Here is a 26,181-nt window from a genome sequence, read left to right on the forward strand (position 1 = left end):
AAGAAAAAATTTAACCACTGTTTTAAGGAGGGAGAAGAGTATGTGCTGCCACATATAATATGCAACAGCTTATCTCAGGACAACGGGATTAGACTAATTTTGCTTGCTTTTAACTATATTATTCATGATGGAAGATTTGGCTTGAAGCTTTGATTCCATTGTTTTGTCTGTATGACCTTAGATAAATATTTAACTTAATTTTCCACTTGATAAAGCAATTAGCAATATTTATTTCACGGTGCAGTGCTAAATCACTAATATGTAAATTATAAAACTGGTAGATCTTGAAACTTTTGAACTTGAAAATTGTTTATAACTTGTTATAGCTCAAACAACTGGTATGATGGCAAAAGTTCAATAAATGGTTTTCTATAAAGCACTATATGAATATCAGTCATTGATTTAAAACAGTATTTATTGTATGGCTAAAATACTGTTTTTAGGATTTGAATTATGAACTCAGAAGAAAACATTTTACTAATAGATGAATAGATGAGGTTTTAAAGCAGTTTCCTGTGTCCTTGTGGTTCAGCATAACACATTTTATTTAATGTTGCTAATTAATATACTTTAAAAAATAACCATGTTTAATAAGAAGTAGATGCTTATCTTTCTCACATATGGTCGCATAAAGTTGTTGATGCCTTTGCTCAGGTTTTTCATCTTATTTTAACTAAAAATGTAAGTGTAATTTATTTTACATAAGGCCAACTTTTAAGTATTTTCAGATTTATTTGTTTTAAAACAGGAATATATTTCAAAAGGCAAAGAATTTATTTATATATTCTTTCTTTGCTAATTAATTTAGAAGAGAAACAAAAAACCACACTTACAGAATGGTATTCAGCTCAAGAGAATACTTTCAAGCCTGAATCTCAGAGGCAGAGAACTGTTCCAAATGTGACTGAAGAGTATGATTTATTGGATGATGGCGGTGATGCTGTTTTCAGTCAGTTGGTAAGACCTCACTGGTTTCACACTGATGTTTTGTGTGAAAATTATGTAGTTTAAAGCACGCTTTAGGAGATTATAATATTTTACTGCATTATTAAAGTGTAATTCTTTTAGTTTTAGACTACAGATTTTTCAGAATGACTTTCTGACACTTATTTTGTGTGCAAATAATGCAATGTCTTTTATTGTTTCATTTTGACTTTAAATTATTTCAATATTTTCTTTATATTTTGAAGAAAATACAGATATTATGCATATACATTATTATTGCTTGATATTTTATCATCTCAAAAGTTTAAGAGCCTGTGAGCTAAACAATGTAAGACATGCTAACTTAGCAGAAAATTGAGAAAAGATTGCTGGTGTTAGAGCAAATAATCAGTGCTAGTATTGTTTCTGCCACCAACCAGCTTTGTGACTTTATGAAATCAGTTACCCACTACAAACCAAATCAGGTTCTCTTCTTTTATTTTTCCTATTTTGCCACAAAATCTTTTACAGGTGAAATATTTTGTAGAAGCCCTGCCTGGTCATCCATTATTTTTTATCCCCATCCCAGGTGGGGCTCTGCTACTTGGGTTCCATGAAGTCTGTTTGAAAATTGGAACTAGCTGATTTCCTAGGATCCTTCCGGTTTTTGACTCTGTTTTGAAATTCTTTAAAAGGCATTGATGATTAGTATGATGCAGAAAATGGCTGGGACTATGTACTTTTTTGGAAAAAAAAATTTAATATACTGTTTTGAGCACGAGAAGGTACATAAAGCAGATATGCTTGCAATTTTCTACCAGTATTTAGCATTCTAATGTATCCAAAAGAACTACACATACGTTTTAAAAATGTTTTTAAAGGGTTTAAAATTATTTTTTAATACAGGGATTATTCGTTTGGTTCAATAAATAGCATTTTGATTATTATTTGTTCTTACTGGTTACACATTAGCATCACTTAAGGAACTTTTAAAGCCCTATGGATTCTGGCCTCCTTCACCAGAGGTTCTAATGTACTTGCTCTGGGTTGAAACCTGGCATCAGTGTTGTACAGTTCCAGGTGATGGACCCTCTGGTTTGCAGTTGAGAGAGAGAGAACCACTGGTGTACATCTGATCAGAACCACACTTAGGTAATATATTTTTTTTTTTTTTTATCCTCACCCGAGGATATTTTTCCATTTTTTGTACAGATAGTGTGGGAGGGAGAGAAAGGAAGGGAGACAGAGAGAGAAACATCGACGTGAAGGGACACATCGAGGGGCTGCCACCCGCACGACCAACCAGGGCCGGGGACAAACTGCAACCGAAGTATGTGCCCTTAGCGGGAACCGAACCCGGGTCTCTCCAGACCGCAGGCCGACGCTCTAACCACTGAGCAAAACTGGCCAGGGCCACTTAGTTAATATTTTGACTGGATCATACTCCTTTGTTGACAGACTTATTATCAGATGAAAGATGAATGTAAAAACAAGATATAGTATTGTGAGTGATAATGTGGTGAGATGAGAAACTTATGTCAAAGCCTATGTAGTAATATTGTATGGTTAGTAGTTCTTGTGACCATTATGGCCATCTCCTGTTTTTTGCAAGCAAAGGTTAAGTTGTTAGGCAATTTATAACATTTGCTGTTTGGTTTTTAAAGACAGAAAAAGATGTGAATTGCCTTGAACCATGGTTAATAAAGGAAATGGATGCTTGTCTTTCTGATATATGGCTGAATAAAGATGTTGAGGCCTTTGCTCAGGTTTTTCACCTTATTTTAACTGAAAATGTTAGTGGTAAGTGTAATTTATTACTGTTACAGTTATTTATGCTAAAAATTTAATTTAATTCAAAATGTGTGTACTACATTTTTATTTACAACCAATAATTTGTTCTTTTAGAGTACTTATTTCAAATGCACATGTCAGGATCTTCTATTAGCAGAGTACACTAAATAAATATTGTGTTAAATCAGGATTCTTAACCTAGTTTTACTAGACTAGTTTAATAGGGTCTGTGAGTATATGCAAATTACGTGCAAAAGTATTTTTATGTATATGTATTGTGCACATAAATATACTCCCCCTATACTGCCAGGGGAATATCTTGGATTTTCAAACACATTTGTGATTTTAAAAAAAATTAACTTTGCTCTAGATTTTTAAGTGACTGGAGAATTTTAAGATACCTTTAGTTATACAAGCTCAAGTTCTAATTCACATGTATATGCTGTATGTTATGTGACATATTTTCACTAGTGAGTTATCCTGATATTGTTAGTTGATTATAGTGAATATTGGTCACAAGAGGTGAGTTTCAGAACCTTCATGGCTTCTTGGCAAAAGGTAGAATAAAAGATAATAGAAAGTCAGTAATGGAGAGGATTTAGATGTTCCTTCACCTAAATTTCTCAGCATTATTATTATTATAGTTATTATTGATCACTCCCTTCTTGAAACATTTTCTTTAATTAACTTCTGAAATTGCATGCTTGATTTTTCTTCTTCTCATCTCCCTGGCTAGAACTAGTTGGTTTCCATGGTAGGGTTTTCCTCTTTTTCTTGACCTATAAGTATGAAATATCCCAGGCCTTAATCCTTAGACCATTCTTCTTTTTACATTTACTCACTATGTGGATCTCATCTAATCATAGCTTTATATATTTATTTAAAATGACTCCTAATTTTATGTCTCCAGTCATGACTTCCCTCTCTTCAATATACCTGATCAAACCAGATACACCCAAACAACTTTTGATTCCCTCTTCACCTATCTCCCTCTCAACCTGCTCTTTCCTTAGTGTTTCCTAAGTATTCATAATCAATCGTAGACCTTTTCAAAAATGCAGATGCCTGGCTGTCCCAGACCACCTAAATCTGAACCTAGGCTACTGTCACCTAGTTGCTAAGTAAACAAAACAAAATCATTCTTAACTTTGTTCTCACACCCAACATATAATCCATTAACAAATCCCGTTAGCTTTACCTTTTAAATAAATCCAAATCTGACTACATTGCACTTCCCCTACTGCTGCCATCCTAGTACAAGCCAACATTCTCTACTGGACTATTGCAGTAGCCTATTAACTGCTGCTTTTTTTTTTTTTTAATCCTCACCCGAGAATTATTTTTCCATTTATCTTTAGTTAGAGTGGGAGGGAGGGAGAGAGAGAGAAAGATAGACAAACAAAGACATTGACGAGAGAGAGAGAGAGAGAGAAAGAGAGAGAGAGATGAGACACATTGACTGATTGCCTCTCCCATGACCCCAACCAGGGCCGGGGGGACCAAACCAAAACCAAGGTGCCTTTGACCAGAATCGAACTCATGACACTTTGGTCCTCTGGCTGACGCTAACTGCTGAGCCAAACCAGCCAGGGCTTAACTGCATCTAGTCTTATGCTATTGCACTTTGTTTTCCAGAGAACAATCAAGATTTATCCTTTCAAAAAGGAAATTGGCCCTGGCCAGTTTGTCTCAGTGGTTAGAGCGTCAGCCTGTGGACCAGAGAGTCCCTGGATCGGTTCCTGCTACAGTTTGTCCCCAACCCCAGTTGGGGTCCTGTGGGTGGCAACCAGTCAATGTGTCTCTCTCACATTGATATTTCTCTCTCTGTCTTCCACCCTCTCTCCCTCACACTCTATCTGAAGATAAATGCAAAAATCTCCCCAGGTGAGGATAAAACCCCCCTCCCCCCAAAAAAACAAAAACATAAAGGAAATTGGATCATGCCACTTCTCTGTTCCCCTCTCTTCTGTGGCTTTCAATTACACCTTGAATAAAAATCAAAGACCTTTTCCTGATTTGGTTTCTGCCTGCCTTTTTAATCTCCTTTTCTACTACTATTTCCCTTGTTCACTTTGCTTTACCTTCATATGTGCTGGCACATTCCCATCTTTGGGCCTTTGTTTTGCTCTTTCCTGAGCCTGGAATTCTGTTCCAGTGGATACTCATGGTAGAATGTCTGTTTCACTTAGGTCTCTACTTAGATTGAGACTTCTCAGACACGCCATTTTTAGATCATTTTACTAAAATTGCACCCTCTTCTCACTATTTCTCCTTTATTATTATTTATTATTTATTTCTCCTTTATTATTTTTTCCTGCTTTATTATTATTTATTGTGCAGTTGACTCTTGAACAATGTGGAATTAGGAGTGCAGACCCCCATGCAGTTGAAAATTCCATGTATAACTCCCTAAAAAAATTTACAGTTCCATCCTGGCCATTGTGGCTCAGTGGTTGAAGCAGTGTCCTGTGCGCTGAAGGGTCAAGGGTTCGCTCCCAGGCAGGATGCATATGGGAGGCAGATGATGAATGTTTCTCTCTCACATTGATGTTTCTCTCTCTCTCCCTCTCCCTTCCTCTGTCTCTAGAATCAGTGAAAGACATATCCTTGGGTGAGGATTAAATTTTTTTTTAAAAAACAACAACAGTGCCCTGGCCAGTTTGGCTCAGCGGTTAGAGAGTCAGCCTGCGGTCCGGAGAGACCCGGGTTCGGTTCCCGCTAAGGGCATATACCTCAGTTGCAGTTTGTCCCCGGCCCTGGTTAGTCGTGCGGGTGGCAGCCACTCGATGTGTCCCTTTCACATTGATGTTTCTCTCTCTCTCTCTTCCTCTCTCTCCCTCCCACTCTATCTGAACAAAAAAAATGGAAAAATGTCCTCGGGCGAGGATAAAAAAACAAAAAAAACAAAACAACAACAGTGATAAAAATGTAACTATAGTTCCTTGGTATCCTTGGGGTACCAGGACCTCTCTCAGATACAAAATCTGCTGGTACTTAAGTTCCTTATATAAAATGGCATAGAATAATGTATATAGTTGGATTTATGCATCCACAGATTCCCAGTCATGGATCGAAAATACTGTTTGAGTAAGCATCCAATATTCAATATTTTTTTAAGTATCTTACCAAATAATTATCTATTTGATTGTTTAGTGATAGGAAGCTTACAACCTTTCTTTTTTAATCAGAAGTGTGAGTTTATTAATTAATTTTTGTTACAGAAGTTTCTCCTTTTTCCCCCACTGATTCCCCCCTCCCTCTCCCTCCCTGCCCTGTCCCCAATTTGTTGTCCATGTCCACTATTCATGCATACATGCATATAAGTTCTGTGGTTTATCTCTCCCCTACCACCCCCTCTTCCGGGGATTCTCAGTCTGTACCCCACGTCCACATCTCTGGGAATACCCCATTCCTCAGACTGTTATGTTCATTATATTCCACAAATAAGTGAGATCATATGATACTTGTCTTTCTCTGTTTGGCTTGTTTCACTTAGGATGATACTTTCCAGGTCCCTCCATGTAGTCTCAAAGGATAGGAGATCTTTCTTTCTTACAGTTGTGTAGTACTCCATTGTGTATATGTACCACCACTTTTTTATCCATTCGTCTACTGATGGACACTTGGGCTGTTTCCAGATCTTAGCTATTGTAAATAGTGCTGCTACAAACGTGGGGGTACATATATTCTTTCTGATTGGTGTTTCAGGCTTCTTAGGGTATATTCCTAGAAGTGGGATCACTGGGTCAAATGGAAGTTCAATTTTTAATTTTTTGAGGAAACACCATATTGTTTTTCATAGTGGCTGCACCAGTCTGCATTCCCACCAGCAGTGTACTAGAGTCCCCTTTTCTCCACACCCTCGCCAACACTTGTTGTTTGATGATTTGTTGATGGCGGCCATTCTGACAGGTGTGAGGTGATACCTCATTGTTGTTTTAATTTGCATCTCTCTGATGATTAGTGATGATGAGCATTTCTTCATATGTCTCTTAGCCATTTGTATGTCCTGTTTGGAGAGGTGTTTATTTAGTTCCTCTGCCCATTTTGTAATTGGGCTCTTTGTCTTCCTTTTGTTGAGTTGTACGAGCACTCTATATATATTGGAAATGAACCCCTTATCTGATATATCATTGGCAATTATGCTCTCCCATACAGTGGGTAGCCTTTCCGTTTTGATGATTGTATCTTTCACTGTGTAGAAGCTTTTGAGTTTGATGTAGACCCATGTGTTCATTTTTTCCTTTGTTTCTGTTGCCTTAGGTGATGTATCAGTGAAAATTCTGCTGCGTATAATGTCTGAAATTTTGTTGCCTATAGTTTCTTTTAGGATTTTTATGGATTCATGCGTCACATTTAAGTCTTTTATCCATTTTGAGTTTATTCTTGTGTAGGGTGTAAGTTGATGGTCTAGTTTCATTTTTGTGCATGTAGCTGTCCAATTTTCCCAGCACCATTAATTAAAGAGACTGTCCTTACTCCACTGTATGCTCTTGCCACCTTTGTCAAATATTAATTGAGCATATTGCCTTGGGTCCATTTCTGGGTTCTCTGTTCTGTTCTACTGGTCTATATGCCTGTTCTTGTGCCAGTATCAGGCTCTTTTGATTACAGTGGCTTTGTAGTATAACCTGAAATCTGGTATGAACTTTTGAAGTATTTGTTCTTGTTCTGTGAAGTATGCCGTTGGTATTTTGATGGGGATTGCGTTGAATCTATAGATTGCTTTGGGTAATATGGACATTTTAATGATGTTAATTCTCCCAATTCATGAACAGGGTATGTGCTTCCACTTTTTTATATCTTCTTCTATTTCTTTTTTCAATGACCTGTAGTTTTCTGCGAATAGGTCCTTTATTTCTTGGTTAAGTTTATTCCTAGGTAACTTAATTTTTTTGCCCCAATGGTAAATGGGATTGTTTTCTTAGTTTCTCTTTCTGTGAGTTCATCCTTGGTGTATAAGAATGCCATTGATTTCTTGACGTTAATTTTGTATCCTGCTACTTTACCAAATTCATTTATTAAGTTTAGTAAATTTTTGATGGAGTTTTTGGGGTTTCCTACGTATAGTATCGTGTCATCCGAGAAGAATGACAGTTTCACTTCCTCCTTTCCAGTTTGGATCCCTTTTATTTTTTCTTCCTGTCAGATTGCTGTGGCTAAGACTTCCAGTACTATGTTAAATAGGAGTGGCGAAAGTGGGCATCCTTGCCTTGTTCCTTTTCTTAAGGGAAATACTTTTAGTTTTTGCCCATTGAGTATGATGTTGGCTGTAGGTCTTTCATATAGGGCCTTTATTATGTCTAGATATGATCCCTCTATTCCCACATTGCTGAGCATTTTTATCAGAAATAGATGCTGGATTTTGTCGAAGGCTTTTTCAGCATCTATTGATATGATCATGTGGTTTTTATTCATTTTATTTATGTGGTGTAGCACGTTTATTGATCTGCGAATATTGTACCAGCTTTGCATCCCTGGGATGAATCCCACTTGGTCATGGTGGATAATTTTTTTGGTGTATTGCTGGACCCGATTTGCTAGTATTTTGTTCCGGATTTTGGCGTCTATGTTCATCAGGGATATTGGCTTGTAGTTTTCTTTCTTTGTAGTGTCTTTTTCTGGTTTTGGAATTAGGATTATGCTGGCTTCATAAAACGAGTTTGGAAGTCGTCTTTCTTCTTGAATTTTTTGAAATAGTTTGAGGAGAATGGGTGTTAATTCTTCTTTGAATGTTCAGTAAAACTCTCCCGTGAAGCCATCCGGGCCTGGGCTTTTGTTTGCTGGGAGAGTCTTGATTACATCTTCAATTTCTTCTGTTGATATTGGTCTGTTCAAGTTTTCTATCTCTTCCTGATCCAGTTTTGTCACACTATGTGTTTCTAGGAATTTGTGCATTTTGCTTAGATTGTCGAATTTGTTGCCATACAATTGTTCATAGTAGTTGTTAACGATCTTTTGTATTTCTGTGGTGTCAGTTGTTACTTCTCCTCTTTCATTTCTGATTGTGTGTATTTGGGTTCTCTCTCTTTGTTTCTTGGTGAGTCTAGCTAAGGGTCCATGAATCTTGTTTATCATTTCGAAAAACCAGCTCTTTGTTTCATTGATCCTTTGAATTGTTTTTTTGGTCTCTATGTCGTTTATTTCTGCTCTGATCTTTACTATTTCCTTCCTTCTACTTGCTCTGGGGTTTTCTTTTTGTTTGCTCTCTAGTTCTTTAAGTTCTGAGGTTAGATAGTCTTTTAGAGATTTTTCTTGTTTTTTGAGATAGGCCTGTAGTGCTATGAACTTCCCTCTCAGAACTGCTTTCACTGCATTCCATAGATTTTGTGTTGTTGTGTCTTCATTTTCATTGGTTTCCAGGAAGTTTTTGATTTCTTCTTTGATCTCCTCGGTGACCCATTCATTGTTTAATAACATGCTATTTAGCTTCCATGTGTTCAAATGTCTTTGCATGTTCTTCTTGCAATTGATTTCTAGTTTCATGCCTTTGTGATCTGAGAAGATGCTTGATATGATTTCAATCTTCTTGAACTTGTAGAGACTTAGTTTGTGCCCTAACATGTGGTCTATCTTTGAGAATGTCCCATGTGTACTTGAGAAGAATGTGAATTCTGTAGTTTTGGGGTGTAATTCTCTGTAGCTATCTATTAAATCCATTTGATCTAATGCTTCATTTAGAGTCTCTGTTTCCTTGCTAATTTTTTGTCTAGAGGATCTATCTAGCGATGTCAGTGGGGTGTTGAAATCCCCTGCTATGATTGTATTGCTATCGATTTCTCCTTTGAAGTCCTCCAGAAGGTTTTTAATATATTTTGGTGCTCCTATATTGGGTGCATATATGTTTATCAAGGTTATATCTTCCTGTTGGATAGATCCTTTCAATATTATGTAGTGGCCTTCTTTGCCTCTAGTTATGGCCTTCATTTTGAAGTCTATTTTATCAGATATGAGTATTGCTACCCCAGCTTTTTTTCCCTTTTCGTTTGCTTGGAAGATTTTTTTCCATCCCTTCACTTCAATCTATGTGAGTCTTTTGTTGTGAGGTGGGTCTCTTGTAAACAACATATAGATGAATCATGCTTTCTTATCCAATCAGCTACTCTGTGTCTTTTTATGGGAGCATTCAATCCATTTACATTTAAGGTGACTATTGATATGTACTTATTTATTGCCATTTTTGTTTAGTGTGGTTCTATTTTCCTTCCCATTTCTCCTGGTAATTACAGCAGTCCTTTTAACATTTCTTGCAGTGCTAGTTTGGTGCTAATATATTCCCTTAGCCTTTTTTTTTGTCTGGGAAGCTCTTTATTTGACCTTCCATTTTGAATGATAGCCTTGCTGGGTAGAGTAGTCTTGGATTCAGATCCTTGTTTTTCATGCCATTCCCTTCTGGCCTGTAGTGTTTCTTGTGAGAAGTTCGCTGAGAGCCTTATGGGGTTTCCTTTGTAGGTAACCTGTTGTTTATCTCTTGCTGCTTTTAGGATTCTCTCTTTGTCTTTAATTTTTGGTAGTTTGATTACTGTGTGTCTTGGTGTGGGCCTGTTTGGGTTCTTCTTGCTTCTTGAACTTGAATGCCTTCTTCCCTCACCAAATTAGGAAAGTTTTTTGTCACTATTTCTTCAAATATATTCTGTGACCCTTGCTCATTTTCTTCTTCTTTGGGGACTCCTATGATGCGAATATTATTCCGTTTCCAGTTGTCCCACAGTTCTCTTAAGCTGTCTTCCTGTTTTTTAAATGTTTTTTCCTTTTGGTTTTCTGATTGGTTGATTTTTTCTACCCTGTGTTTTAATTCACTGATCCTCTCTTCAGCTTCCTCTACTCTGCTTTTTAGACCTTCCAATGTGTTTTTCATTTCTGATATATCGTTTTTAATTTCCAACTGGTTGATTTTCAACATTTCTATGTCTTTACTCATGGTGCTCATGTCCTTACACATGCTGTTGAGCTATCTCAACATCATGGCTCTGAATTCTAGTTCTGTTAACTTGCTTAACTGCACCTCCTTTATCTCATCTTCGGTAGAGGTCTCTTGTTCTTTCATTTGGCTTTTGTTTCTGTTTTTCACCATTTTGGCTATCACAGTGGACTTTGGAATCTGCCAAATTTTTCCTGTGGGTGTTGGTGTTCTGCTGTTTGTGGCTCCCTCTCCTGGGTTTGAATGAGGCAGGGAGGACCCACTTTAACCACCACTGTCAAGTCTTAACTTTCCTCTAGCTTTTTTTTGCCTGGAGGCTATTAGTAGAGGTCACCTGAAGAACCTTGGTTTCTGAATTTCCTGAAAAACTCCCTGGGGTGCTCAGTGTAAGAGGATTTCCTGAGGGTGGGGCAGCTGCTGGTTGTTAATGGGCCTCAATTAGCATTTTAATGGCCACCAGGTGGGGTTGAATCTCTGAGGGAGGGGCCACGGCCTCTCCCCAGGGCACTGGGAAGGAGTACGTTGACCACAGTCCTGCGTGGCTGCACTCAGCAAAAGCTCTGAGCACCCTCCAAATCCCGAGTGTCCCCACACAGTTCCAGTCCAGTCTGCTTTCCCTCTGCCGGAGCCCAAGGTGAGTGGATGCTGCCAATTTAGCCTCTGTCCAGACTCTGTCATGGAGCCGCCTGGGACTTTTCACCCGACGGCGCTGCTCCCTGCTAAGGGCGACCGAGTCTGTGGCACCAGCCGAGGGCGTAGTGCTCAGCCAAATTCGCAGCTGAGGCGGCAGCAGCTTCCCGCCGAGCCCCCTGGTCTCAGCCGAGTCTGTGCAGCACCAGCTGAGGGCTTAGGACACAGCCGAGGCGGCAGCAGCTTTCCGCCGAGCCCCCTGGTCTCAGCCGAGTCCGTGTGGCACCAGCCGAGGGCTTAGCATGCAGCCGAGGTGGCAGCAGCTTCCCGCCGAGCCCCCTGGTCCCAGCCCAGGCCGTTGCGGACCGTGGGCTCCTGGCTCCCTCTCGCGTCCTCACAAGCCTACCAGGATTGAGTCAGTGTCCCTGGTTATGTGATCCTCCAGGCTGCCTTTCAGTTGCTCCTTCCTGACGATGTCTTTATATTCGTTGTAAATCCAGTTTGGTCCTGGGAGATGGTCCGTGTAGCTCCATTCACTCCACCGCCATTTTTTTCTCCCCACTATCTTTCTTAAAGACAATTTTTTTTTCAAATTTGGTTTGTTTGAATTGTTAATTTTTATTAAAAAAATTTTTCTTTATTGACGTTAGGGAGAGAGAGATAGAAACATCGATGAGAGAGAACATCCATTGGTCACTTCCTGCATGCCTCCCACTGGAGATTTGGCCTACAACCTGGGCACGTGCCCTGACTGGGAATGGAACTGGTGACTTCTTGGTGCATGGGTTGATGCTCAGCCACTGAACTACACTGGTTGGGCTTAATTGTTAATTTTGTAAAAGTATGTTTTAAAATAAAATCAATCTATATAACTTCTACCCTTTTGCTTCTTGCTTCTTCAGAGATAATGAAGAAATTTAGTATCTATTTATGCCTGATATACCTTCAGATATATGAAGATATTCTTTCTCCTTTTTTTTTCTGGGCTGACCATATCTATGACTTCAATTGTTCCTCTTTAACATAACATGATATCTAATACTCTCCGGTCTTCGTTCGCCTCCTCTGGTTATATTCACCACCTCTGGTGTCCAGTTCTGAGTGATAATCACTTAGTGCAGTGGTTCTCAGCCTTTCTGATGCCGTGACCCTTTAATACAGTTCCTCATGTTGTGGTGATCCCCAACCATAAAATTATTTTCATTGCTACTTTATAACTGTAATTTTGCTACTGTTATGCCTCAGGCGACTTCTGTGAGTCGTTCGACCCCCAAAGGGGTCGCAACCCGCAGGTTGAGAATCGCTGACTTAGTGATCAGCTTTGGGTAGAGTTAGGTCTATCAGCCTAAAAGCCTCTATTCTTTACTTATAGTAATTCAGCCTATAGTCACTATAGCTCTTTGCCAACCACATTTGTCTTACCGATTCATGTTGTCTTTGAAACTTCTAGTTCTTTTTTAACATGTGATTAATACCCCTGTATAATTTCCTTGTTTTGAATTTTTTGAGCTTAAGACATTTCTATTTATTCCTTTTATAAAAAATCCTCACTCGAGGATATGTTTTTATTGATTTTTAGAGAGAAGAAGGGAGCGAGAGAGAGAAAAAGAGAGAAACACCGATGTGAGAGGGAAACATTGATCAGTTGCTTCCCACAGGCTCTCCGACTGGGGATTGAACCCGCAACCTAGGTATGTGCCCTGACCTGGAACCGTGATTTTTTGGTGTATGGGATGACAATGCTCCAATCAAATGAGCCACCCAGCCAGGGCTCTATTTATTCCTTTTAAATCTCGTTTTGTAAGAAGATTTGGCCCATCATTTCTGCTTAACATTTTTTTTTACTTATATTTGTTATGTAGTATATTAATAAACTTTCTCAGTTTATAAACTTGAGAGGCCTGAGTTAATGATCAAGAATTGTGTATGCTAGAAGAGGCTTTAGGTCAACATACTGGTATGGTTTTTCAAGTGGTTATAATTCCATACATCTACTAATCTAACATATCTCTTAAGAAAGAAATGGAGGTCTTTTGGCATGTCTTGTTCTTTGTAAATATATTTTGACTCCTATTGATCTACCCTTTTTTAGCTCATCATTCATTTAAAAAAATCTGTATCTTGTAAACTATATTTTTTTATCCTCACCTAGGACATTTTTGCATTTATCTTCAGATATAGCGGGAGGGAGAAGGGGAGGAAGAGAGAGAGAGAAACATTGATGTGACAGAGACACATCGAGTGGTTGCCACCTACACAACCCCAGCCAGGGGCCAGGAACAAACTGCAACCAAGGTATGTGCCCTGAGCGGGAACCGAACCTGAGTCTCTCTGGTTTGCAGGCTGATGCTCTAACTGTTGAGCCAAAATGGCCAGGGCATAATAATTTATGTTTTATTTTTTTAATCCTCACCTGAGGATATTTTTTCATTTATCTTCAGATAGAATGGGGCATGGGGAGAGGGGGAAAGAGAGAGAGAGAGAGAGAAACATCGATGTGAGAGAGATACACCAATTGGTTACCTTCTGCATGACCCTGACCAGGGCTGGGGACTGAACCACAACCAAGGTACATGCGCTTGACTGGAATAGATTCCGAGATACTTGGGTCGAACCTCTGAGCTAAACCAGCCAGGGCGAAAAGTAATTTTTTAAATACTTGGAAATGTAGACATTTATTCATCTCGAATTTTCTGGTAATCTTTTTCCTCCATTATTTCTTCAAATATTTACTCGAAATAGTTTAGCAATCTTAACTGACAATTAGGAAATTTAAACTCGGAGACATGTTGCTTTAAAATATTTATGGAGCATTTTAAAGTATTTATATATTATTCTTGACTCTCTTCCTAGCTATTTCTTTAGTGGCTACTAGACGATAGCATGCGTAATGGTTATCCTGTGGGCCCAAGTCCCTCTTCCTTGTATTTTATTGAATATTTTCCAGACTTCAGTACTCTAATGTCATAAGCCTTGTGAGGTAAACTAAAATATTATGGTAGCTCTATGAACAGTTACTCACTTCCCATATTTTTGTTTCTCTTCTAAAATCTCAACTTTTAATTGGTACCAGAGGTGAAAATACTTCCTGTAATCCAGGAACCCTTGGACCTCATAGGTTTCTTTTTAACGCCATCAGTTTCCTGTAATATTCTGTGGAAGGAGCTAGTAATTAGCTGGTTTAGTAAGACCAGGCATTCTCTGTCATGCTCACTCTTCTAGTCATCTATTGTTGCATAACAATTGGTCCCCCAAATTAGCAACCGAAAACATTTATCTCACAGAGTTTCTGAGAGTCAAGAATCTGGGAGTGGTTCTGTCTTCCAGTGGTTCAACTGTTATCAGGGGCTTTGGTCATCTGAAGGTTTACCAGAGCTGGAGGATTTACTTCCAAGAAGGCTCATTCACATGGCTGTTGGCAAGGGGCCTCAGTTCATCTCTGCTATTGGCAGAAGGCCACAGTTTTCTTGCTATTGGGAGCTCTCTCGAGGGATGCCTTAGTGTTCCCAGGATGTGGCCAGCTGGCTTCTCCTAGAGTGAGTAATTTTAAAGAGAAGGAGAAAAAGCAAGCAGGAAGCTGTAGATACCTTTTATGACCTTGTCTTCAAAGTTGCATGCCATTACTTTGTTAGAGTGAGTAACTTAGTCCAGCTCACAGTGAGAAGGGGATTAGGCTCTACCTCTTAAAGGGAGGAGTATTAAATACTTTTTGAATGTTTTAAAACACCCACACTTAATCATACTTCTCTGCTTAGAATATACACATTTTGGTTCTGTTCTCCAAGGCTATTAATTGAATATTTAGTTGAAGCAGTAATTCTCATATAGTGAGTATAGATCATAATCTTTGCAGACCCCTTTAAAAATGCATGTACTGCCCTGGCCGGTTTGGCTCAGCAGTTAGAGCGTCAGCCTGCGGACCAGAGTGCCGGGTTCGGTTCCCACTAAGGGCACATACCTTGGTTGCAGTTTGTCCCTGGCCCTGGTTGGGGTCGTGTGGGTGGCAACCACTCAATATGTCCTTTTCATGTCGATGTTTCTCTCTCTCTTCCTCTCTCTCCCTCCCACTCTATCTGAACAAAAAATGGAAAAATGTCCTTGAGTGAGAATAAAAAAAAATAAAAAATAAAAATAAATAAAAATGCATGTACCTGGCCATCCCAGACCTATTGAATTTGAATGTAGGAGTAAGGCATTGCTATCTGTGCTTTCAGAAATAAAATACCTGAGATAAATCTCTTGTAAGTCTCCTTCCCCACCTAAAGAACCATTGATTTATATTAGTACTGGATACCATGGTTTAGAGTGTTATATGAGGATAATTGGGTATATATAGAAATTAAATTTTTCCTTTTGTAATTATCTTAAATTTTACTACAGAGGTTTTGTTCAGTGGTGATTTCTTTCTGAAATTACAAATTTTATAATTTAAGCAAATTAGCACTAAGCAGTTATAATGCACTGCTTGAGAAATATATTCTAAGACGGAACTTAAATTCAGTAGAACTTTAGTTATTTTTTCATGGAGGGATTTTATGATATGTAAACTTTCTGCCAGTGTTATTTCCACTAAAAATCTTTGAAAATAATAGCCTAGAATGATGGAGGAATAAAAGCAAAACAAAAGAAAAACAAGAAATGCTCTTAAACTTTGCATTTGTACTTTTAATCATTATCAGCTGCTGATGAAAAATTAACTTTTTAATTCTTTAATTCTATCATATCATTTGATGAACAAGGCAAGTGTATCTAGATTTAGGAAGATTAAAGGTTCTATAAATTAGTAGCTTTCCTTTTCTTTTTGAGTTGTCTTGATAAGCTTAAGATAGCTTAACAACTATCATTTCTTCTCTGACCTTCCAAATGATAGTCCCTAGTCCATCCTGTTTATACTAAGGGCATATCAATAGCATCTCCTGGGATGATATGAGTTAACGGTTATGTAATGTTGTCATCATATAGTTAGGTGAAGGAGCAAGTCTCAGGTTAATTCTCTTGATACTCAATTCTTTTATTAAATTTTTTAAAAAGTTAAATGATTTAAAATAATTTGGAAATTTAACACATATTTATCTTTTCCTTATTTTAGTCGATTACAGACATAGTGAAACCAGTGCAACAGTTCTGATGGTTGCTGCAGGACGAGGTTTTTCAAGTCAAGTAGAGCAGTTAATTAGTATGGGAGCCAATGTCCATAGCAAAGCATCAAATGGCTGGTAATTTTTAACAGCATTATTTCTTTGTATTTCTTTGTACAGCTGCACATATCTTTTTTTTTTTGGTTAATCCTCATCTGAGGATATGTTTTCATAGATTTTCTTAGAGAGAATTGAAAAGAGGGAGGGAGAAAGAGACAGAGAAAGAAACATTGATGTGAGAGAGACACATTGATTTGTTGCCTCTTGCATGACCCCGCCTGGGGCTAGAGATCAAACCTACAACCCGGGTACATAACCTTGACTGGAAATCGAACCTGTGACCTTTTGGTCCTTGGACTGATGCTCTAACTGCTGAGCCCAACCAGCCAGGGACACATATTTTTTTTTTTATTTCTCATATTTATATTTATATTAAAAGCTATTATGTAATAATTGCTGGTACATCTCTGTTGGGTAAAATGAATAATTTTGAGTGATTACTAGTTTTATAATTTTGAGAACATTATGTCTCTGTTTTAATTTGATGATATCTTTGAATTTTGGCAGGATGGCTTTAGATTGGGCTAAACACTTTGGGCAGACTGAAATTGTGGATCTTCTAGAATCTTACAGGTAAAACTTTATACTATGTTTAATTAATCCAAACAGCTTTTTAAAAAAGCTTAGCCATGTAAATCATAGAAAGTGACGAATTTACAGTCTTTTATTCAGAGATATTTTTTTTATGTGTATGATTCTAAGAAATTTTTCTGACTTTTTTTTTGGTAGGTTGCTAATAAGATCTGCTGTGTTATAATATTTATCTTATTTTTATTTTATTTTGAAAAAGCAGAAAGGGAATTTTCAGTTAAACGTGGTAGCTACAAATACATATATTTATCTCTGCATTTTCCCAGAACTTCACTAAAATGGTAAGGAAGGGAATATAAAATGTGTAAACTGACTGGCAAAATTATTTGGCAAATCCAAATGCTAATTCTGGTATGGTGGGTTTTGTTGTCATTTCAATAATACCACTCAGAACTTGCAATCCTTTTAGTGCTAACATTTTGAATGTTTCAGACATTTTTATAGTGTTAACTATAACTCACTAAACAGTACAAATTATCAAGTAAAGTTATTATCTGGATAATATTTTAATTATCCTGGGTAAATAGGCTTTCTTTTTATTTTGACATTATCATTTATAAAATCCAAATATCTAAAATTAAATTTATAACTCTATAATTGATAATTGATATCTAAAGTTTATAGCTTAAAATAAAGAATATACTATCTTCTTCATTTATCTGTTAAATAGTAAGAAAAAAACTTGGATCGTTTTAAAATGGATTTTAAAATTTAAATACTGCATTTATAAAGTTGTATAAGTTTAACATTTTCCCTATTGAAAGCAGCCTTATGATTATCTTTCTGCTAAACTTTATTTAGAGAGATTGCACTATACTGAACTTCCTAGAAATCTTATTGATAATTACTGGTGATAGCAGTAGTTCATATTTTTTTCATACAGGAAGAAGAATCAAGGCATTTATTTTAGTAATTTATGCTGATTCTGGCTTTTGGAAAACAGCATAATTAATTTAGTTTTAGTATAGAACTACCAAATTAAGAGTCTGTTAAGTTGGTACCTATAGAATTTTTAAAAAATTTTCTTTAGAGTGGTTTTTGTCATAGTGAAGAATGAGAAACAGCCTACTAAGAAAATATAAATGATGAGTGGAAGTTTGGTTTTTAAATTTTTATTGAGATAAAATTCACAAACCATGTAATTTACCCATTTAAGTATATGATTTAATGGTTTTTAGTATGTTTACAGTATTATGCAATCATTATTACTACAATCAATTTTGAGAACATATTCATCACAGAGGAAATCAATACTAATTAGTAGTAGCTCCTCAATTCCCCCAATTTTCCCAGCCCTAAGCAACCACTAATCTACTTTCTGTTTTTATAGATTTGTCTGTTCTGGACATTTCATATAATTGGAATCATGTAATATGATTCGTGGTCTTCTATGATTGGCTTTGTTCACCTAGCATAATGTTTTCTAGTTTTATCCATGTTGCAGCATTTTTTTTCTGACTAATATTCTATTCTGTGGACAGACTACAGTTTGTTTATCCGTTCATCAGTTGATGAACATTTTGTTTTTTTCTACTTTTTGACTGTTATGAATAATATTTGTATGAACATTTGTATACAAATTTTTATATAGACATATGTTTTTATTTCTTTTGCGTATATACCTAAGAGTCAAATTGCTGGGGCATATGGTAACACTATGTTTAACATTTTGAGGAACTGTCACATTGTTTTTCAAAGTGGCTGCAATGTTTTACATTCCTAGTAGCAATGTATGAGGGGGAAGTTCGGATTTCTCCACACCCTTTCTAATGTGTCTTTTTAATTATAGTCTTCTTAGTGGATGTGAAGTGTTGTCTCATTGTGGTTTTGATATTTGTTTCTCTAATGACTAATATTTTTTCATGTGTTTTTTGGCCATTTGCATATTTTCTTTTGAGAAATTTCTTTAGACTGTGTTTTTTAAAAAGTATTTATTGCCAAATTTTACTTTGAATAATGTACTTTAAACTAAAACATGAATTATAGCTATGACATTAAGTATCACTACCTTCCTTAATGTATATTGAAAATTTGAAGAAGGACATAGTAGGGCTTATTGGCCTTAAAGACTTACTCTTTTTAATTAAAATTGACTTGGTTGTTTTGTGGGTTTTTTTTTTTTTTTTTTTAGTGCTTCATTAGAATTTGGAAATCTAGATGAAAGTTCTCTGGTTCAAACAAATGGAAATGACCTTACTGCAGAAGATAGAGAGCTCCTGAAAGCTTATCATCATAGTTTTGATGATGAAAAAGTAGACTTGGATTTAATCATGCATCTTCTATACAATATCTGCCATAGTTGTGATGCTGGTAAATAAGTGTTGTCTAAGAGATCTGGAACAAAATGTATACTTTGATTTAAAAATTAATATTTTGTGTGTATAAATTTTTATATAATTCCCTTGATAATAATGCATAATCTCTTGTGTCATAAGTATTACAGTTTATCAGTACTTGAAAACATGAAATTATAGTTCATTATAGCTAATTCTGTTGATTGGTTCTGGTTTTACAATGAAATTTAAAATTAACAAAATCATTTTTCTCCAAGGTGCAATATTAATTTTCTTACCTGGATATGATGAAATTGTTGGACTGAGAGACCGCATTCTATTTGATGACAAGCGGTTTGCTGACAATACACAAAGGTAAAAGCTAAAGCTTTATCTTTTTTGCTTTAAATAAAAGATAGGTACCATAGTACATTTTCTCTTCCAATTGTCAACAGATATCAAGTCTTTATGCTTCATTCAAATATGCAAACATCCGATCAAAAGAAAGTATTAAAAAACCCACCTGCAGGTGTTCGAAAAATAGTAAGCTTCATAAAATTTTCTTTTTTTTTTTTATTTTAGTCGTCATTGGTTCTGTTTTCATATTAACTATGACATAACTTCCCATTGCAGATTCTTTCCACCAATATTGCTGAAACCAGCATCACAGTCAATGATGTTGTCTTTGTTATTGATTCTGGTAAGGTGAAAGAGGTATGTGTAGATAAGTTGTATTTTCAACTTAAATGAGGAAGGTTAAGTTGCATTTAAATTCATGCTTCTATAAGCAGAATTCACTTTATGGGAAATTTTCTGGTTCTAGATAAATTTAACGTAGTAAATGTTAATTTCACTAAAGTGAATATTGTACCATAAACAATTCAGTGTATAGAATCTATCTTGTTATTTTAATAAATTATACAAAAAAATTAGCTTTTGCTCACTAAATACTAGGAAGAAAGTAAAGGGTTTGGCTAGTTACAGTGATTAAACTCTGAGCATTTGATTACATATTTTGTATGTTTTCCTTCTACATGTGGGAATGACCCATGTTCTTCTTATTTATTGTTATATCTTACATGTCTCACATACAGTAGGTATTCAAAATATATTTAGTGCAAGAGAACCATGCTGAAAGAAAGCAAACAAAGCCACCATCACGTGCTTTTATAAAAATAAATTTCACTGGAACACTGTCATATTTATTCTTTGACCTATTATCTATGCCTGTTTTAACACTGCATTGGCGTATTTGAGTAGTTGTAACAAAGACTCTCTGCAAAGGCTAAAATATTTAGTACCATCCCCTGCTGCAAATAAAAGGCAGCATTATTTTAGTATTGGAATGTCTAGCAATTCTCAATACTCTGAACTTAACCTTTCACTGGAAGAATTGAAAATGATAACGGTAGTTTATTTGTCAAGGAAAGAAATGCTATCCATGTTGTGGAAGGCAAATTATGTTTGTTCTAGTGGATATAAATGATTTTTTTTTTAATCCTCACCCAAGGATATTTTTCCCTAACTGCTGAGCCAAACTGGCTACGGCTAAATGATTATATTTTTATTTTATATTTTTTATCCTCACCCAAGGACATTTTTCCATTTTTTGTTCAGATAAAGTGGGAGGGAGACAGAGGAAGAGAGAGAGAGGGAGAAAGGGAGAAACATCGACGTGAAAAGGGACACACAGAGTGGCTGCCTCCCACACGACCCAACCAGGGCCGGGGACAAACTGCAACCAAGGTATGTGCCCTTAGCGGGAACCAAACTGGGGTCTCTCTGGACCGCAAGCTGATACTCTAACCACTGAGCCAAACTGGCCAAGGTTAAATGATTATTTTTAATGTGAAAAATATGTAAATTACTTTATAATGTTTTCAGTGTAGTTTTTAGGAATATCTTATAGAAAATAAAATTTTATTATAAAATTTGGGCATTTCATTATAGTTGGATACTGTAAAAAAGGGATACATTTAATGTTTATAGGAGGATAGTTTATGAATATTATTAAAAATCTGAATAGTGAGTCAAAGAAAATTCAGATTTTATTGTCCTAAAATTATCTAAAGCCGAAGTAGATTTTGAATATTTTAGAAATTAATTTCTTTGGGTTTATTTATCAAATACACATGATTTGGAACATGATGGTAATGTCAAAAGTTACTTTACATATAATGTTGACAAATGTAGCATTTTATTAAAAATTAAATTAGTAACATCTTTTCTATAAATCTCTCAATTATACTGTTATGAGAAACACATTTGTATTTTATATAGTTATTTTTTGAAAAGGAAATTATTATGTCACTGAACAATTGAAGTATATATTTTAGTTAGGAATGCAGTCTTTAAAAATACTTCTGTACAGTAAATTTTCACTTTAGATTCTTTGAGGAAGTATGCTCGAACATTCTGGATAGGCTGACTGCATTAATCTCAGGAGGAGGTAAAATGGATGGGGTCAGATTGGTTCAGCAATTGTTATTCTTATTTCTCTAGATCAAGTTCCCTGGAAAGTATTTTAGAAAACTGCCTTTCCCTGATCATTCCTATTCTCCACAATGATGTAAATCTGATGGACGACATGAAGAGAATAGATCGGTTCTTTCCAATCTTGATGCCTATGAGAACTGACTGCTATTATTTTTAACAATAGCAGAGAGAAACAAATAGCTCAGCAAGTCACAGAGTGAGGAAGTTATTCAGCTCTTCTGAGTTTAGTTTTTATTCTTTTTCCTTAGAATGCTTGTAGTCAGAAATCTGGATTTAAAAAAATTTTGTTTTAAAATTACCCTGTTGTAATTATATAATTAAGAGGAGCTCTGAATTAAACTTGTCACATTACGGTATAATGTTTTCGCTATTTCTTTTTAAATACCTTTTATGTTTTAACATGGAGATGATTTAAATATTACAGAAATCCTTTGATGCACTGAATTTTGTTACAATGTTAAAAATGGTGTGGATTTCCAAAGCTAGTGCCATACAACGAAAAGGCAGGTAATGTTATTTAATGTACATTGAATCAACTGCCTGTAAAATGGAAACATTTTCATATGTATTACATATTAATGTATATTCTTCTGTCTGTAAAATGTTAAAATTTTCATGTTAGTCTACATTTTATATTATTTTGCAAAGCAAACTATTTTAATACTTTTAAAAAATATCACATTCAGATTACATTAAAATTAAAAACTTTGGTCTACTATAATCTACATTTATGAAATGTAAGAAACGTAAAACAAATAAAAGCAAAATTGTCAAACATTTGCAATACAGGATGAAGGACTAATTTTTGTATTATACAAAAGAGCTATTTATTTTAATCCTTACCTGAGGATATTTTTTCATTGATTTTTAGAGAGAGTAGAAGGGAGAGAGAGAGAAACATCAATATAAGAGAGACACATCCATTGGTTGACTCCTCACGACAGTGACTGGGGTTGGGGATCAAACCTGCAACTCAGGTACATGCCCTTGATCAGGAATCGAACTCCAACCCTTGGTCCATGGGCTGATGCTCTAATCACTGAGCCAAACCAGCCAGGGTCAAAAAAAGCTTTAAAAAAAATTTTTCCCCCCATTTATTTATTTATTTATTTATTTATTTATTTATTTTAGAGACAGTGGAAGGGAGGGAGGTAGAGAGAGAAACATTGATGTAGAGAGAGATACATCGATTAGTTGCCTCTGGCACAGCCGTGGTCAGGGCTGGGGAAACCTGCAACCCAGGCATATGCCCTTAACGAATTGAACCCGCGATCCTTTGGTCCGCAGGCTGCTACAATAACCACTGAGCCAAACCAGCCAGGGCCCAAAAAAGATTTTTAAAAATCAGTTAATAAAGACCAATTTTCGTGTTAGGGATGTAATGATGAATAAATCTAATGGGTAAAGTTTGAGATGGGGGAATGTTACAGTTCTTCTTGTAGTCCAATAAATTAAGCAATTTTAATACTGTGTGATCTGAGCTACAACTGGATAATGCTTCTAGAGGAGTTAAGGTAGAATCTGAGATAAATATGAATGAAGAAATGTTGTGGAAAGGCATTTCCGGCAGAGGGAACGCATACATATACACAAAGGCCTAAAAGCAAGAGTGAACAAGAAAGTTTTTTGGATGGAGTTTAATAGCAGAAAATAGTAAAAAATGAGCGGAAAGAGGTAAGTTGCCGACAAGTCCTTAAGGACTATAAATAAACCAGGGTATGGCAGGATTATAGTATTCTTTCAGCTCTTTAAGGAATGAATTGGTGGAAACAAAAATGGTGGTAGAAGGCTCCTTCATTAATAATTCCATTCACAATAAGGGAAAGAGGAGAGTAGCCTGAATTTGTTACTGTGATGGTAGAAATAAAAAGAAGTAGATAATTCACTCAAGAGATAGTAAGAAGAATATTACTGATCATTTGTGCAGGGAGTGAGGGTTAAAGAATAGACTGGAATCAAGGATGTCATACAGGTTTCTATTTTAGAAAATTTTGTGGATGGTGGTGCCACTGTCTGATAGGGAAAATGGAAAGAGTGCTTATGTTGGGAAGAAGAATTAACTTTTAGTTGTGTTGAGTTTGAGCTGACTGGAAAAATCAAGTGGAGCTAAGAGGCTTCTAAAGTATAGGTTAGAATTAGAATAAGGAGATCTAGATGGATGGAAATTGAAGACAGGAGGATAATTAAGATCACCTTGGGAGAGGGTAAAGTAAGGAGAGCAGAAGTCCGATCTAAACTCAGGGTAACATCAACATTTAAAGACTGCAAAGAAAAATCTCTCAGAGGTGGTTGTATAAATAGGAAAGCTGATAGGTATATAACAAGGGAAGTATTTGATGAAGAAAGAAACGGTCCAACAATGTTGGATTTTATAACTTGTATCACACTGTGTTATAGTTAGGTTTGCCACTCTGGACTGTGAGCTTTGTGAAGATGGGGATTATTTCTGCATCTTTATCACTTAGCATAGTCAGCCTTGCCATTAGCTGATACAGCAGCTTTGGGTGAAATTAAGAGCCTACTTTTCCTCAAGATATTGTTGTTAATTCCCAGAATATTATACAAGTTTTTATGATGATGAGTAAATGACACTGCCTTGGAGTTGTGTAGTACATAATTGTACAACTCTCATTGGTGTGCCTGAAAACAGTGCTTGGTATAGCTCAGTAAAATTGATTAAATTTAAATTATCATGTGTTTATTCATGGTTTATTTTTTTACTCAATTTCATATACAATTCTTTTAAAATTTTTATCATTACCCTACGTGTACAGAGGTGGACAGAAGTAGGTTAATACTAATAATAAATACAATAATAAATAATAGTACAAGAATAAACTGTGTTTCACTTACTGGCAGCTGTAAACCTACTTTGCCTACAGTATATCAAGTATCATTCATGAATCTCACTGTATAAATGAGATAATTGCGTCCTAGACAAGTGAAGTGCCATCTGAAAGATTCATAGAGGATAAGTTTCAGAGTAGGGATTCAAGGTCAGATGTCCTGACACTGATTTTTTGTTCTGTTTCCTAAATCACATTGATTATACAGTTTCCTTATAATCTTTATTTCTTGAGTCTTAATTTTGTATTTTACTTTAAAGGGCAGGGCGTTGTAGACCTGGAATTTGTTTTCGTCTGTTCAGTAGACTCCGATTCCAGAATATGTTGGAATTTCAGACTCCAGAACTTTTGAGAATGCCATTACAGGTAGAAGTTTTCGTAACTCTATAAGGCTTTTTTTTTGTGGGTGAGGGAGGAGAAAGGGCCATTTCAACTTATGCTTATTGGACTTTTCAGTAATCAATTTATTAAACAAAATGATCAAATATATATTATGGAGAGTGGTTATGTATATAACTAATATATTTTACATACAAGAAAATTTAATTCATAAACCTCCAAAGTTTTAATTAATTAATTAATTAATTTTTATCCTCCCCTGAGGACATTTTCCTATATTCTGTTCAGATAGAGTGGGAGGGAGCGAGAGAGAAACATTCAACGTGAAAGGGACACATGAGTTGTTGCCACCCACACGACCGAACCAGGGCGGGGGACAAACCTCAACCAAGGTACACGCCCTTAGTGGAAACCGCCCTTAGTGGGAACCAAACCCGGGTCTCTCTGGGCCGCAGGCCGACGCTCTAACTGCTGAGCCAAACCAACCAGGGCATAAACCTCCAAAGTTTTAAAGAATTACTTGAGCGCACTTAAGTTATGGTGTAGTTTATAAGAATATTATTTGTTTTTGTGTAACATTCTAGGAATCTGTCAGCCATGTAGTTTTCACCTTTTATGTTTTCAATGAGGATTAGAAAATAAATTATTTAAGGCCCACAACATAATACCAAAAACTCAGTTTAAGATGCTGAGATTACCTTGTTAGATTTGAGACTTAGTTCCCCAAGATTTCCTAGCATTTATTGTTTTCCTTTAGGTTTTCTGACTTCATGGAACAGCTAGACACTGTAGTTTTTAGGGAAAACTATCAGAACATTAATTTGATTCTTTGGTGTGCTGAGCTAGATGCTGATTTCCAAACCTTTAAAGAGACACTGGATCATATGTTTGGTTTCCACATACTAGATGACTTCCCACTTCTTCATGCTCATGTGCCATTTTATGTTCTTAGGATAAAATACAAAATTCTTAACAAGTGCCTAAAGTATCTTTCCTGTTTTAATTCTTACCTTTTGTCCTCTCTCCACTCATACCAGTAGTTTCAATTTCCCAAGCATGTCTTATTTATATCTGTCTTAGAGCCTTCATATGTGCTATTTCTTCTCCCTAGACTCCTTCCCCTTATTCCTTTTATAATTAACTGCTACTCAATCTTTATATCTTAGTTTAAG

At 36.1% G+C, this 26,181-nt stretch overlaps 1 protein-coding gene across 7 annotated transcripts in view; it reads left to right on the forward strand.

Moving 5' to 3' along the window:
• Positions 1-26,181, forward strand: part of YTHDC2 (YTH domain containing 2) — a 78,184-nt gene that overhangs the window by 22,988 nt on the left and 29,015 nt on the right. For 6 of the 7 annotated variants that reach the window (XM_036278975.1, XM_036278976.1, XM_036278980.1 and 3 more), the window contains 10 exons: positions 809-957; positions 2,589-2,724; positions 16,356-16,482; positions 16,972-17,037; positions 19,187-19,365; positions 19,607-19,703; positions 19,784-19,871; positions 19,962-20,042; positions 22,249-22,331; positions 24,931-25,036. In XM_036278975.1, coding sequence (XP_036134868.1) covers positions 809-957; positions 2,589-2,724; positions 16,356-16,482; positions 16,972-17,037; positions 19,187-19,365; positions 19,607-19,703; positions 19,784-19,871; positions 19,962-20,042; positions 22,249-22,331; positions 24,931-25,036 — 1,112 coding nt within the window. The remainder of the gene's footprint in view (positions 1-808; positions 958-2,588; positions 2,725-16,355; positions 16,483-16,971; positions 17,038-19,186; positions 19,366-19,606; positions 19,704-19,783; positions 19,872-19,961; positions 20,043-22,248; positions 22,332-24,930; positions 25,037-26,181) is intronic. The other variant, XM_036278977.1, reaches the window with a different exon arrangement.

Source organism: Molossus molossus, unplaced genomic scaffold (genome assembly GCF_014108415.1).
Source record: "Molossus molossus isolate mMolMol1 unplaced genomic scaffold, mMolMol1.p scaffold_m16_p_3, whole genome shotgun sequence".
NCBI lineage: Eukaryota > Metazoa > Chordata > Mammalia > Chiroptera > Molossidae > Molossus > Molossus molossus.